This window comes from Podarcis liolepis, assembly GCF_965112155.1.
Source record: "Podarcis liolepis genome assembly, chromosome: 6".
Lineage (NCBI taxonomy): Eukaryota > Metazoa > Chordata > Lepidosauria > Squamata > Lacertidae > Podarcis > Podarcis liolepis.
In genome coordinates, this window is record NC_139559.1 from 1,326,698 (window position 1) to 1,342,572 (window position 15,875).

The following is a 15,875-nucleotide window of genomic DNA, read 5'->3' on the forward strand; positions in this document are numbered from 1 at the left end:
TACACAATTTCAGTTTGCTCACAAGGAACCAGGGTGCTATAGGGGGGCTGTTATCTCCTGGCAGATGCAGCACTCGTGCCAGGCTTTGGAGAAATGGCAGGGAGATTCCAGGGGATGGAGGGTGAAATATACTCTGCCGGGGAGGCATCCTGCAGGTCTCACAAGAGAGGAGATTCTGGCTACACTTTAGGAAGAACTTTCTGACAGTAAGAGCGGCCGGACGGGGGAACGGACGACCTCAGAAGATTGTAGACTCTCCTTCCTTGGAGGTTTTTAAGCAGAGGCCAAATGGCCATTTGTCAGGGGTCCTTTAGCTGTGATTCCTGCATTGCAGGGGTTGGACTAGATGACTCATGGGGTCCCTCCCGACTCAATGGTTCTGTATGCAAATGGTGGTTCACAAACAGCAACAATAGCAACCCTACAATGGCACCGGCGGGTTCTTTTTATTAATGCCCAACACACATACAGAGCCAAACACGCATACAGATTCTCATATGCCCAAGAGGCAGCTGGTTTCAGGGGGTCGCTGGCCAAAGGGAGCCAGAAGCATTTTAGGATTGCTTACCGGCTCTTCCTTTGCACGCCTGGAGAGGGGGGGCTTGCTCGGAGCTGTGCTTTGGGCTCCGGATTCCGCCCTCCTCCCCTGCTAATGGACTGTGGATGCCTCCATCTCTGTGGACAGGATGAACTCCACCTCCCCCCTCCAGTGTGAGATTCAGTCTTTGCCTGTGGAAAGGAGGTGTGAGCCACCCCCCTCTGGCTGAGATCCTGCAACTTTGCAGCTGCATTGAGCTCTTGCTTAAAGTGGGGTACGGGGGGGGGTGGTCTAGCTGGGTATTTTCACCCAGGTGAAGCCTCCAGAGCATGAGTAGGGAAACTAAGGCCTGGGGGCCAGATTTGGCCCAATCGCCTTCTGAATCTGACCTGCGGACTGTCCAGGAATCAGCTTGTTTTTACATGAGTAGAATGTGCATTTTTACTTAAAATGCATCTCTGGGTTATTTGTGGGGCATAGGAATTCGTTCATTTCCCCCCAAAAAATATAGTCCGGCCCCCCACAAGGTCTGAGGGACAGTGGAATGGCCCCCTGCTGAAAAGGTTTGCTGACTCCTGTTCCAGAGGGACGCCAATGAGACTCCCAGCCTGTGTGTGTGTGTTGTGTGTGTGTGTGTGTACAATTGCACATGGGAGTGTGTCCCAAACTGGGTCTCGGGTGAAACAAAGTCTGGTTTTGCCCTGGTTAAAGCAAGCCTAAGTGGGACAGTCTGGGAAGGGAAAGGGCATGCCAGAAGCAGTACCACAGGAGGCCAGAGGGAGGCAGGAGAGGGCAGCTCCCCATCTGGAAGACAATGTACCCCAAATGGCTGCACTGGGTTTTTGGGGACCCTTCTGGGACTCTTTCCTGCAGAAGCCCCCCCCCCCAATGCTGTGTTGCGGACGGAAAGTCTTCAAGTCCACGGCCAGACCCAACAGTCTTTGGAGTCTTCCTTTAGGAGGTGATGGATGTAGGGGACCCTAGAAGAGAAAGCTGAGTGGTCAGGGGGGTGCTGTCCTTCACCCTACCAGGCCTCCCCACAAAAAGCACAGAGGCTGACCCCCCCACGGGCCTTTGGAGCTGTGCCCCTTCCTCTTATTTGTTTGTTTGTTTATTGCATTTCTGTCCCACCTTCTCCTCCAAAAAGCTTGGGGTGGTCTGCATGGTTCTCGCCTTCTCCTTCAATCCGCACCACAACCTTGCGAGGTGGGTTAGGCCGAGAGGCAATGAAGATCACACCCTGTGAGCTTCATCCTAGCTGAGTGGCGGATTCGAACCCTGCCCTTTACCAGGTCCTGGTCGGACACTGTAAACCCCTGCATCCCATGTCTTCCCCCAGGGGTGCCTCAGCTAAAAGGAAGCAGTCAGCTCCACCACCAGCAGCAGCCCTGGTCAAGGAGCTGCTGGTCTCCCCTCCCCGTCTTTTCAGGGAAGAGTCCTGAGCACCCATTGGGGACCCTTCCTCTCTTATCAAACCCGCCAGACTGTCTGAGGGAGGGATGTCCCGGCTGCTGGAGAAGAGTGCCGAGACCCCTGCCCCAAAGCCCACCCGTTGCACTCTTCCAAGGCCAATGGGGGCCTTGCATGATGGATCCCCAGGGCAGCTGAGTCAAGTCCCTCAGCCCAAACAGGCAGCTGGAGCAAGAGAGGTGGAAAAGCAGTGGTTTAAGCTGCAATTCCTGCATTGCAGAGAGCTGAGCTAGATGACCCCTGGGATCCCTTGTGACTGTATGAGCCTCCTGAGCTTCACCTGCCAGGGGTGCTGTTATCAGAATTTTTAGGTCATATATATATATATATTCCTAAATGTACCAAGCAAACACATATATACCAGTAAATATATAAACCACATGTCCAAAACCCACAGGAAAAGTCCTAAAGCCAGTTTGACTCTTTCAGTCACCTCAAATATTTCTCTGCAAGTTCAAAGGAAATGCAGAAACCTCCCCATTGTCTCTGTCCTCACAAATCCTGCCTTAAGGGCACATTTAAGGTGTGAATAGGGTGAGCCTGTGACTTGGCTCAGGAACTAAGTATTTATCATTACAAAAGACTGGCCAGGCTCCCCAGGTAATCCAGTCAAGTGAACATTAACAGGTAACCTGGCATACAAGGTAAAAACAACGCACTCAGATTTCTGTTGTAGACCGCCTTTTCTGTGATGTAGGTATGATGTTTCTGGGGGCGGTCTTGGACTCCAGGGATGGCAATTTAAAATGTCTATATAAGGGCAGACACACCTGCGTTCTGGGTCCTCCTCCTTTCCTGCTTGGCAGGGGGTTGGACTCGATGGCCCTTGTGGTCTCTTCCAACTCTATGATTCTATGATTCTATGATTCCTTTCCTGCGTGTGAAGGGAGCACCCTGTTGCAACAGCTTTAATAAAGATCAGGCTTACTAGCTATTTTGCTTCTCAATATTCTCTGGTTGGCCTCTGTTATTTTCTCCTACCAATAGAGAACCTACAAAAGCCCATAAGGGAAAAAGGGGCAGATTTTGTTTACAACGGTGCCCACCCTCCCATGGTGCCACCCCGGCCTCTGGCAGCTTCCTCACCTGGCCTGCCCCCTCCTGCCTTGGCACCTTGGGGGACGTTGGTGCATTCCATGGAGAAACCCGAGAAACAGCACTTCTGGTCCCCCTTGCACTGCCAGTCGTGGGCGCAGGTGTCGCTGCACGGCTCTCCTCCTCCCGAGGGCGCCTTCCGTTGCACCAGGGGGCATTTCCCAGGCTTCTCTAAGAGACACAGAGAGGCAGAGAGTGAGAGAGTGAGAGAGGGCGCGAGTCTTCTTGGCACAGGGCAGATGGAGTTTCAGGAAGGAACGGATTGTGCATGAGCCCAAAGTGTTTCCCAGGACTGGCTGGACGAGAGACTTTGAGCTGGGGTGGCAGAAGGGGATAGGCGGAAGAATAAGCAGCCAAGATGGCATGTTTCTTTCCTGTGAAGGGCGTGTGCTAATGGAAATTCTCTCGCAGACACTAATGGATTCCATCTGGTAATGCATTACTGAATCACGTCTGGCTAGTTGGGGATTTGGGGTGAGCCTCTGTACTTGAACCCCCAAAAGGGAATTTTCTCCCACAGGTTTCCTTCCACCCAGGGCTGTCTTAACCATAGGTGCCAGGGGTGGGGGGCACCCGGGTGCCAGGCTCTCAGGCGTGCCAGGCTGAGAGTCCGGGGCTTGAGAGTTGAAGTCCAGGGAAAAGCTCGCCCGTCGGTTGGAGCACTGCAGCGGGCTCTTCTGCTGCGGGCGGGTCTGCATCGTGAGTTCGGGGGCGAGTGAGCTAGCGAGGTGCTGAGGTGGCCGGCCGGAGCTAATGTAGGTCTTTTAGAACCGGTGTTATGTGGTCTCAGTGGCCAAATGCCTTAAAGAACCTAGGAATTGAGACAGACTGCCCCTGGACCTGAAGGTTCCACCAGAACATCAGAAGAGCCTGGCTGCTGGATCAGGCCAAAGGGAGCCCACCTAGTCCAGCATCCTGTTCTCCCAGTGGCCAGCCAGATGTGCCACAGTGGCACAGAGTCCTGTGGGGGCCTTCAGCCTGGCACATGCACATCAATTGATCACCCCCCCAACTGATAGAAGCAGCCGAGTCTGCAGCTGATGCAGCCTTCAGGAGAGAGACCTGATGCCCTGGCAATGGGCACCCCTTGCATCTCTTCCCCCGGGGCACAACAGGGGAAGGGCCTGTGTTTCAGTTTTGCTGCCTCCCACCATGTATGGTTTTCCCAGCTCTGGTTTTCCCAGTAGTGATGTATGGAAGTGAGAGCTGGACCATAAAGAAGGCTGATCACTGAAGAATTGATGCTTTTGAATTAAGGTGCTGGAGGAGACTCTTGAGAGTCCCATGGACTGCAAGAAGATCAAACCTCTCCATTCTGAAGGAAATCAGCCCTGAGTGCTCACTGGAAGGACAGATCCTGAAGCTGAGGCTCCAAGACTTTGGCCACCTCATGAGAAGAGAAGACTCCCTGGAAAAGACCCTGATGTTGGGAAAGATGGAGGGTACAAGGAGAAGGGGATGACAGAGGACGAGATGGTGGGACAGTGTTCTCGAAGCTACCAGCATGAGGGAGGCAGTGGAAGACAGGAGGGCCTGGCCTGCTCTGGTCCAGGGGGTCACGAAGAGGTGGACACGACTATACGACTCAACAACAACAACCTCGTAGGCAGAGCTGAGCCATCCTACACAGCCACTGATAGCCTTCATGGGCCACACCCTGTGGCAGAAAGAACGACTGCCAGAGACATTGAGTCAACAGGGTGCAAGCAAAACAAAGCAGGGTGCTGGATCAGGCCAGTGGCCCATTTGGTCCAACATCCTGTGGCCAACCAGATGCCTATCTAATCCTCTTGTAAAGACATCCAGGTTGAAGGTCCTTGCCGCTTCTTGTGGGAGAGAGTTTCTCAGTTTAACTGCACTGCATGAATAAAATTGGTCCTGCCCCAAATAAGAGCGTAAGAAAAGCCTACTGGATCAGGCCTATGGCCCACATAGTCCAAAAATCCTCCCTCTTCTTGTAGCTTCCAGCAACTGGTACTCAGATGTATTGATTCCTCTGACTGTGGAGGCAAAGCAAAGCCATCCTGGCTCATAGCTATTAATACCCCTCTCCTCCATTACCGTATTTTTTGCTCCATAAGACACACTTTTTTCCTCCTAAAAAGGGGGGGGGGGATATCTGTGCATCTTATGGAGCGAATGCGTGGTCCCTGGAGCCAAATTCACCATCTGATCACATAACATGTCCATGGCTATAGCCTACACCAAAAAAATCACGCATCCACTTTTTTGTGGTGCAAAAACATGGTTACAAAGCACGGATCCACATGGATTCTCAGGATTTTTGCATTGGGCTACCCCAAACTCATCGTCATATCACATATCATGTCTGTGGCTACAGCATGAACCACAAAAATCATACACCCACTGTTTTGTTCAGAATATTTAATTTCTTGTTTTCTTCCTCTAAAAACTAGGTGAGGCTTATGGTCAGGTGCGTCTTATGGAGTGAAAAATATGGTAATTTGTTGAAACCATTCAGGTTGGTGGTCCTCACTGCCTCTGGTGGGAGGGAGTTCCATAGTTTAACTATGCACTGGACGAAGAAGGACTTTCTTTTCTCTGTCCTGCCCCAGGTCAGGGCCAGTTTCCTCGTTACCTTCAATGGGCATCCTGCACACTTGGCTTCCGCAGCCTGAGTCACAGCACTTCTGTGCTCCGGGACAGCTGGCGTCGTCCGTGCAGGAAGAGTCGCACACCAAAGGCGCCTGGAGCTTCTTCAGCAGCGGTGGCGGGCAGCTGCCAGGCTTCTCTGGGAGCAGACGAGAAAGCAGAGAATGAGCAAGGGTGGACATCTTGAGGAGGCCAGACAGCCGGGACTCTGTGGCCAAGGAAGGTGTGCTGGGGAGGTGGATCTGAGAAGGGTTTGAAGACAGCCAGCTGCTGCCTTTGAATCACAGAACTGCAGAGTGGAGGGGACCCCAACAGTCATCTATGTTTCTGAGCACAATTCAAAGTGTTGGTGATGACCTTGAAAGCCCTAAACGGCCTCAGCCCAGTAGACCTGAAGGAGCGTCTCCACCCGCATCGTTCTGCCCAGACACTGAGGTCCAGCTCTGAGGGCCTTCTGGCAGTTCCCTCACTGCGAGAAGCCAAGTTACAGGGAACCAGGCAGAGGGCCTTCTCGGTGGTGGCACCTGCCCTGTGGAATGCCCTCCCACCAGATGTCAAAGAGAAGAACAACTACCAGACTTTTAGAAGACATCTGAAGGCAGCCCTGTGTAGGGAGGCTTTTAATGTTTAACACACTACTGTATTTTAATACTTTGTTGGAAGCCGCCCAGAGTGGCTGGGGAAACCTAGCCACATGGGAGGGGTATAAGTAATAAATAATAATAATAATAATAATAATAATAATAATAATAATAATAATAATTATTATTATTATTATTATTTAGTCGAACCCCATGCAATGCAGGAATCACAGCACCTCGGCTTTAGTGGAGCACTGCAGTATCGCCAGTCGCCCACAGCCTGCGCAGCCCTGCCTTGTCTCTCTGTACTACCCAGTGCCCCTTCTTGAGGTTGGCAAGGTCTCACGGTCTGATGGGGTGACTGGACAGCCCCTCTCTCTGTTCTTAATGGGACAGTGACTGAGCCACAGGCCTGCTGCAATCTCTTCCCCAAGCCCAGAAGTCAGGATCTGACTATGGCTGTTCAGCAGGGAAGGGAAGGCACTCTGCCCATGCCCAGAGGCATACACAACTTCTTGGCACTTGGTCATGTTCCAAGGGAGGGCACTTTGCTCCAGAACTGTTTCTGGGGCTCAGGAACCAACTTAAATTCAACCCCATTTCTCTCCCTGGCCCAGGAACAAAAGGTCTCCAGAAAACATGGGTAGATTTGCTCATGTCATCCGGGGTGCATTTGCACCCACCAACTTCGAGCTGAAGACCCTCCCCATGAGATTTTATTTATTTGTTATTTCATAAAATCTACACACCGCTTGTTTGTAAACAAACCAACACAGCTCCAAGTGGTATACAACAACAATGAAACTATTGGAAAGAATCTGGAAGGAAACCGTTAGAAGAATCAGCAGCAATAATTTAAGACATTCACAAAGTTAAAATGACATTAGACTAGAAACAGATTAAAACTTGCATGAACTTTGTCAACATCTGCTTGCCTAACAAAAATACTTTTAGAGGCTTCCAAAAAGGGTATACTAAATGCACCTGCTTCATATCAACAGGCAGGGAGTTTCAAAGTTTGGCACTGCCACACTAAAATTCCAAGTTCTTACAAGTGCAGAACGGGTACAATGTGGCACTCATACTAGTGCCAGTTCCACCAACCCAAGCAGCCCAAGGTGTGCATCTGGGCGAGGCGATCTTGCAGGTAAATGAAGCGCTTCACCAGTGGCTGGAAAAGCACAGGTACCTTGGCTGGCAGGCAGGCAGATGTGTTTGCAGGCAAATTCACAGCACTTCTCCCCCCCGGTGCACTCGCTGTCCGCTTCGCAGTCCACCTTGCAGGGGGGGTCATACAGCCCATTGGGGGAGGCAGGGCAGAATCCATCCTTCCCTGCAAGCAAGAGAGATGGGGAGAAAGACGATTGAGCACCCAAGAAGCTGGGTGTGAGCACGATCCAGGCCCTCTCCCTTCCACTCCTGGGCTCTGCATTTTAAGGGTGGGCACTCCCCCCCCCCCGGGGAAGGTGTAAGGGGGCAGAAGGTCGTTTGTCCATTAATCCAGCCCAAGATATTTTGCCGCCCGAGGCGAAGGAGAAGATGGCTGCCTCTCCCAGTTCCACATACAGAAGCCTTTTGGGGATCCTTTGGCTGTGTTTCTTGCACTGCAGGGGATTGGACAAGATCAGAGCTTCCCAAACTTTTCATGTTCGTGACACACTTTTTAGACACGAATCATTTCATGATGCAGTAATTCAGTTTTACCAGCAAACCGGAGGTTAAACTAACCCCTTTCCGGCCCCAGGAGAAGCGCCGGGAGCGTTTGTGTGACACACCTACGCACTGCAGCTGACACACTAATGTGTCATGATGCACAGTTTGGGAAGCTCTGAACTAGATAGACATAGCCTGCAGGATCAGGCCAATGCCCCCCTCTAGTCCAGCGTCTTGTTCTCGCATGAGCTAACCGGACCTCCCGAGGGGACCTGAGTTCAAGAACCCTCTCCCCTCCTGCAGTTTTCAGCAGTACTCCCAAACACTTTGGGGTACAAACAGTTCAGGTTATAAACTCCACTAACCCAGAAGTAGTACCTCAGGTTGAGAACTTTGCCCCAGGATGAGAACAGAAATTGTGCACTGGTGGCACAGCGGCAGCAGGAGGCCCCATTAGTGAAAGCACGCTTCAGGTTAAGAATGGACCCCTGGAACGAATTAAGTTCGTAACCCCAGGTCCCACTCTATTGCTGTGGGTGGCATGTGCCAGCCCTGCCCTTCAGTGCCTTCTTGCCACCACTCCCTGACCTTCTCCATCAGCACCTGCCACCTGAGGCAGCCTCCTCACTCTGCCTAATAGCAGGGCTGCCCCCATCCATACAAGAGGGGATGTTCTCTCCAAGCTTTGCACAGAAGCCATCGTATCCCCCCACACAAAAAAGATGTCTCATACCACATGGAAATCCACACCAGATTCCTAGCCGGGCTTGTGGGCTCGAAGGGACGTTATTCCATCTGTAGTGGGAATCCCTCAGGTTTCGTTATTCTAGTCTCAAGTATATCAAAATAAGTAAGCCTCCTTTTCTGACCTCCCTGCAACTGAGTATGTGGGCTGATAACACGAACGCTTGTCCCTCTAAAGAGCTTTTGACATAGATTCCCTGGTGGTCCACTGAAATGTGGAGTTAACCAGGGCTATTGACTGTTTGGCTCCAAAGTGCCCTCTCCGACTGCATGGAGCCCAGATAGCCCCATGGTTTTCCATGCATCTGAGGGCAATGAAACAATCGCTGAGATGGCTAGAGCGCCGGTGGTGGATAACTCATTCTGAAGCCAACCAGACACGGGTTAGAGCTCAATGTTGAGCCCACCAAGTGGTGATAGCAATGGTGAAGAAGACTTTCTTCACTGCCTCTATTGCATCTGCAGAAAACAGCAGCAGGAGACTCTTTCAGGTGGTTTGCAATTTAGCGGACCCACCTGCTACATCGGGGCCCAGTACGGGCCACATGATCTCCTGCAATGATTTTGCAAAGTTTTTTTGCAGATAAAGTCGCTCAGATTCGGGAAGAGGTAGACTCCACCGTGGGAGCAGGGCCGGGGCGGAAGAGTGCTAGAGTTCTGTCTAGTCAAGTTGCATGGGATCAATTCCAATCTGTTACCTTCAAGGATGTGGACAGGCTGCTTGGACAAGTGAAACCAACCACCTGTCTCCTGGATCCTTGCCCATCCTGGCTCATAAAAGCTAGCTGGGAAGGGCTGGGCGATGGGCTTAATTATTGTTATTAAGGTGCGTCCTGAAGAATATCCCTCTCAACCACTCCCCCCTCTCCCCCCACCTTGCTTTCCTGATCTTGGAGGGGCCTCTCTGGCTCAGCCACCCCATGGTGGCCTGAAGCAGGGGACCCAGCTAGCATTGCAGGCCCAGCTGGTGGGGAGCCTAGGAGCAGATTGCTGCCCCAAGGGGGAAAACAGGCTGGTTCTGCTCTGCTCCAGCTGCTGCAACTCCAGCCCCCTCCCCACCCCAAACCCCCACCTTAAGAACACAAGGAGAGCCTGCTGGATCAGGCCAAAGGGGGCTCATCCAGTCCAGCCTTGTGTTCTCACGGTGGCTCACCAGGTGCCCCAAAGGGAAACAGGCAAGCAGGATTCGAACACAGGAGCCCCCCCCCCCCCGGGAGTTTTGCAGCAACTGGGATGCAGAAGCCTTGCTGTCTCCAGAGCCCACCCATCTCCCTCTCCTCCTCCACGATTTGTCTGACCCTCTTCTGAAGCCATCTCTCTTGGTGGCTGCTTCCTTCCTGCAGAAGGGAGTTCCAAAGTTTAACTCTGCGCTGCGCAAACAATTCCTTTCTTTCACCCGTCCCGAAACTTCCAACATGCAGCTTCATTGGACGTCAACGAGTCCTGTTTTTATTTTATTTTTATTTTTTTATTAAAGATTTTCTTGATTTACAAAAGTGTTTGCAATGTCTCTCTCGTATTTTTCCCCCCATGTAACATTTTTACAAATCAGTTTCATTTGTTGAGACATTAGGAAGAAAAGGGGGAAATTGGTGGTGGTGGGGGGGTTAAGATGCATATAGTAAGTAAAATGGAAACACCGTCCACGAATTCTAGGAGAGAGGGAGAAAGACCTCTCTCCACTCCCTCCGTGGCAGGAGGAATCTTATAAACGTCTATCGTGTTGCTTCTTGTTCTCCTATGCCTCCTGCTCACCTTTTCTCTAAATGAAAACATCTCCCTCTGGTGCTGGACCTACTCTATGGGGAAGGAGTCTCCTCCTCAGCACCCAAGAGAGGATGGTCCAGCTTCCCTCCCCCTCCCCCCCCCGGGGCACCCAGCTCCCTAAGTCAAGCTCTCACCTGTCCTCTCCTCTCCATAATCTGGGGACTGGACGGCAGCAGCAGCGCAACCCTGGAGCAAGAGGAGTCCTGTTAGGAGCCAGAGGACTCCTGCCTCCATGGTGCTCTGGGGAATATCCAGCCTGGAATATCCGGATCTGAGCCACGCAGAGGAGCATTAAATGCCTTCCAGGGCGGGGCTGGCTCCCAGTGACCTACCTGGCCAGCTGTGCCGGTTCTGCTGAGGGAGCAGCCAGGACTGGCCCAAAATAGCCCTCCTGCTCTGGGTTCTGGGAGAAGCCTCGGCTGGGCTGCCTGGTGGGGCAGCCCAAGAGCTCATCCTTTCCTTGGCCTGCAGTGCCCGTTCCCTTCCCCTCTGGGCTGCCCTCCTCTGGGCCCACCTGCCTCCCTTGCTCAGCCCAGGGACCGAAGCCAGCACCCCCCACAAAATGACCCGTTCCACACTCAGGTGGATCAGACAGCTTGGCCAGGCCAAGGTGGGAGAAGAATTAGGAGCAGGGATGAGAACCAGGAGCGGAACGGAGGGCTCTCTCTTGTGCTCAAATCTTGCTTGCTGGTTTCCTGTGGAGCATTTGATCGGCCACTGTGAGAAGAGAATGCTGGACTGGCCTTTGGCTTGATCTAGCAGGCTCCTGTTATTTCCTTAATGTACCCATATTTTTTTTAAAAAAAGATTTGGAATGTAGAATCATAGAACAGTAGAGTTCGAAGCGACCCATAGGATCCCTTCCAAGCTAGCAGTTCGAAAGCACGTCAAAGTGCACGTCAAAGTCCCTTCCCCTCTTTCCTTTTTCCTTTCTCCTCCTGTGATGGAACTCCTATTTGGGGACTTCCCTGGCTTTTTTCTGGCCCATGTAGGACCAGTCTGGATAGCTAGCTTTGGTGAAGACTTGACGTTTTCACCCCCCAAAAAACGTTTTTGATTTGAGTTTCCATTGAAATGAGGCTGAATTTTAATGTTTTAATGTTTTAATGCTGTATTTTAATCTTGTTTTTAAGTTGTATTTCAATCAATTTGTTTTATATTGGTTGTTAGCCGCCCTGAGCCCAGTCTTGGCTGGGGAGGGTGGGGTATAAATACAATTATTATTATTATTAGTAGTAGTAGTATTATTATTATTATTACAGTGGTACTTCGGGTTACATATGCTTCAGGTTACATTTGCTTCAGGTTACAGACTCTGCTAACCCAGAAATATTACCTTGGGTTAAGAACTTTGCTTCAGGGCGAGAACAGAAATCGTGCAGCAGCGGCACAGCAGCAGTGGGAGGCCCCATTAGCTAAAGTGGTACCTCAGGTTAAGAACAGTTTCAGGTTAAGAACGGACCTCTGGAACGAATTAAGTTCTTAACCCAAGGTACCACTGTATTATTATTATTATAAATAAGTACTGCTCTGGCGGGAAGGTAAATGGCGTTTCCATGCGCTGCTCTGGTTCACCAGAAGTGGCTTAGTCCTGCTGGCCACATGGCCTGGAAGCTGTCTGTGGACAAATGCCAGCTCCCTCGGCCTATAGAGCGAGATGAGTGCTGCAACCCCAGAGTCATCCACGACTGGATTTAACTGTCAGGGGTCCTTTAGAGTTGGAAGGGACCCATAGGGCCATCTAGTCCACCCCGGATGATGCTCAGACAGAGGGTCATGCACAGCAGGCCAGGAGCATCAACTGGCAAAGAGACCAAGGCATTGTGTGGGGCTTGAGGTTGGGGAGGGGGGCAGAAGTCTGGGAAGGGAGGCAAGGAGCATCTTCATGTATCTGAAGGGATTCCCCATGGTAGGGGGTGCAAGCTTGCTTTCTGCTGCTCCGGAGGACTCTGGAGCAAATTGGGTAGAGCAGGCAAGGTTGCAGGTTCGATCCCTGTTATAGTACAGCTGCATATTCCTGCCTTGCAGTGGGCTGGACTAGATGATGCGCAGGGTCCCTTCCAGCTCTATGACCTGACTCAAGAGTAGGAAGAACTTTCTGATGGGAAGAAGAGCCCTGGAGGTTTTGAAGCAGAGAGTGGGTGGCCATCTTCCAAGGAGGATTTACCTGAGATTCCTGCATTGCAGGGGGCTGGACTGGACGACCCCAAGGGGTACCTTCCAACTCTCTATTTCTTTGAACAAGGAAGGAGGAGGCGGCAAATGGCAGCTGGGTCAGGGGGGGCCGAGAGAGTCAGGAAAGTGAAGCAAGCAGAAAGTCAGAGGTGAAAAGGGAAGTGGCGAATTTTGTGATAGATTTCAGTAAAAAGAGAAGCCGTGTGGAGAGGTGAGTTGGCTGGTAAGAAAAGCCTCATTTTGCCTGGACAGCCAGGAATTCACTGGGGAAGGTGAAACCTTTCTCGCTCTTTGTCTGGGAAATTCCCCCTCAGCCCAGCGAAGTTGTGCAAGAAGCTGCGACATGAAGGAATGCCATCCTTCTCTAAGCCATACCTGATGAATGGCCTGAATTATGTTGAAATCCAGGGGGAGAACGAGCAAAGGGAGCCGTTGAGAGGTGAGGAAATCCAAAGGCTGGAGTGGACTCCTAACCTCTTGGTGACATTTAAGCACCTGGCCTGAACACCAGGTCTGGGTCAGGGTCCTCCAGGCAAGAGGGAGCGGCTGTGTCCTGTTTAGGCTCAGCTGGGCAACCAGTCTGACTTCTCCTTTCCCCCTCCCTCCCAAGTGCTTTCTTGTGAATAAGTGTTGAACAGCTATAATTTGGAAAGGTGACGTGTTGTCACAGCAGGCGAGGAATGAAGCCTTTTAGCCTGAAGAAGAGAAGACTGGGAGGTGATATAATAATGGCCTTCGTCAAGTATCACACAGAACACAGAGCAAGCTTGTTTTCTGCTGCTCCAGAGGGTAGGACTCAAATCAATGGGTTCAAGTCGCAGGGGATTTCATAGATGACCTTTGTCGGTCCCTTTCAGCTCCACGGGCCTATGATTCTGAGATGTATGTGTCTGGCCTGCTCTCACCCCTGCCTGCCCAGATGTCCAACGCTGGGAATTGTGGGCTGAAGAAGCAGAGCAGATGTGTGCATGGCACTAAGAGCAGCTTGCACATAAGAGGTCTGCAAAAGAAAACGTCCATCTCTCCATTTGAAGTTCCTTCCCTTTCCAAATTAATGCTGCATAATGGAACAAGGGGGACGCGGGTGGCGCTGTGGGTTAAACCACAGAGCCTAGGACTTGCCAATCAGAAGGCCGGCGGTTCGAATCCCTGCAGCGGGGTGAGCGGCCATTGCTTGGTCCCTGCTCCTGCCCACCTAGCAGTTCGAAAGCACGTCAAAGTGCAAGTAGATCAATAGGTACCGCTCCGGCGGGAAGGTAAACTGTGTTTCCGTGCGCTGCTCTGGTTCACCAGAAGCGGCTTAGTCATGCTGGACACATGACCCAGAAGCTGTACGCCGGCTCCCTCGGCCAGTAAAGCGAGATGAGTGCCGCAACCCCAGAGTTGGCCGCAACTGGACCTAATGGTCAGGGGTCCCTTTACCTTTACCTTTTTAATGGAACAAGGTGTCCCTTCAGAATGGCCTTAAGTGAGCTGATGTCTCTGAGTGCCACAATCCGACATGGCAACCCGTCCAGCCTGAATCAGTGAAACTGGAGTATTTGGTTTCCTAATGACCTCATAGCATTATTTCCATCAAGGCAACTTGTTGCCTCACCCCAGCCAGGACCCACAATGCCTGTCACAGTTTCCTAGCAAAGGGGTTTTGGGAGGCTCAGACCTGATGTTTGCATCCCACTGACTCAACCTTTTCGTGCTGTTGTTGTAGCTGTCACGGCATGTGACTCAGGAACGCTCCCCCCCCCCCCCGCGCGCTTTCTATGGGACACTTTCCCTATGATAGGAATCCCTTTGCTATCACTTCCTCTTGCTGGCGACACCTGGATCCCAGCAAAGCCAGTTGTGCAATCTCTCCCCCTTGCCCCCCCAAGCAGCCCCCCCTTGGGATTGCTCAATTTCAGGGAACTGCTCCTCTTGCCACACACTGACTCAGCCACTGACTCAACATTCCTGGTGCGAGGAAGTGGAAGGAGATAATTGCTCCCTGTGCCCCGTGGCACTTTTGCCCTTCCCAGACAAACAACCAAGGGAGGGGGCAGGCTGGCACATTCAGCCCCCACTCCTCTCTGCTTGGGTGAGTCATGCATTTGGCAAGCAGGAACCTTCTATTTTTATTTTGCAAAGTTTGTTGACAATTTTGGGAACCATTTCCAAGCGTGCGGTGTTGTCTTCCAAGACAAATACACCTACAGATGTTGAGTCTTCTATGCAGCCATCCACACAGCATCAAAACAAATGTGGGCATGGGTCCAAGAAGTGGGCTCACACCCACAGGGTATGCTTCAATCTCAAGTGTTAAGCTAATTTCTCTGCTGTGACTGAGATAGATGGGGGAGCACAGTTCGGTTGTTAAAAAATGACATAATCATATGGTGTCAAACTCATCTTTCTTTGTCACTCCTCTTATCACCCTCCCACAGTGTGTTAAGCATTCCATAAGTGCTATATTCCACACATACTGGGTCCAGGTTTTGGGGGAGGGGAGGGTTTGGTAGAGACATCACCTTGCCAACAAATGTCTGTATTTAAAGTTAAAGCTATGGTTTTCCCAGTAGTGATGTATAGAAGTGAGAACTGGACCATAAAGAAGGCTGATCGCCGAAGAATGGATGGTTTTGAATTCTGGTGCTGGAGGAGACTCTTGAGAGTCCCATGGACTGCAAGAAGATCAAACGTATCCATTCTTAAGGAAATCAGCCCTGAGTGCTCATTGGAAGGACAGATCCTGAAGCTGTGGCTCCAAGACTTTGGCCACCTCATGAGAAGAGAAGACTCCCTGGAAAAGACCCTGATGTTGGGAAAGATGGAGGGCACAAGGAGAAGGGGACGACAGAGGACGAGATGGTTGGACAGAGTTCTTGAAGCGACCAGTATGAGTTTGACCAAACTGCAGGAGGCAGTGGAAGACAGGAGTGCCTGGCGTGCTCTGGTCCAGGGGGTCACGAAGAGTTGGACACGACTAAGCGACTAAACAACAACAACAAGGGTTTGGTAACACCCCCACCCCATTGGAATCAACTATTTGTCTCGCTGCTATCATAAGAAAGGTTGATGAAGATGTCGACCCAGTGTGCAGTGACTGTGAAAAAGGCAATTCCGGTTTCCGGCTGATGTCACGATTGATGGCAATAGCTCTCCATTGCCCTCTGGGGCAGTGGGGAGGCTCAGGTGGGAGAAAGCCAGGATTTAAGAGGTAAAATTCCTGGCAATGCTCCCCAGTGGGTTCTGGGGAGTTCACT

General features: G+C 51.5%; 1 protein-coding gene across 1 annotated transcript; it reads right to left on the reverse strand.

Annotated features, from left to right (window-relative positions):
* Positions 1-422: 422 nt before the first annotated feature.
* On the reverse strand, positions 423-10,729 carry LOC310708868 (whey acidic protein-like). Its single transcript, XM_083507779.1, has 5 exons — positions 10,596-10,729; positions 7,487-7,630; positions 5,703-5,855; positions 3,095-3,274; positions 423-1,518 (listed from the first exon to the last, which is right to left on the reverse strand). The coding sequence occupies exons 1-5, from the start codon at positions 10,693-10,695 to the stop codon at positions 1,493-1,495; spliced, it is 603 nt and encodes a 200-aa protein (XP_083363905.1). The 5' UTR covers positions 10,696-10,729; the 3' UTR covers positions 423-1,492.
* Positions 10,730-15,875: the final 5,146 nt, after the last annotated feature.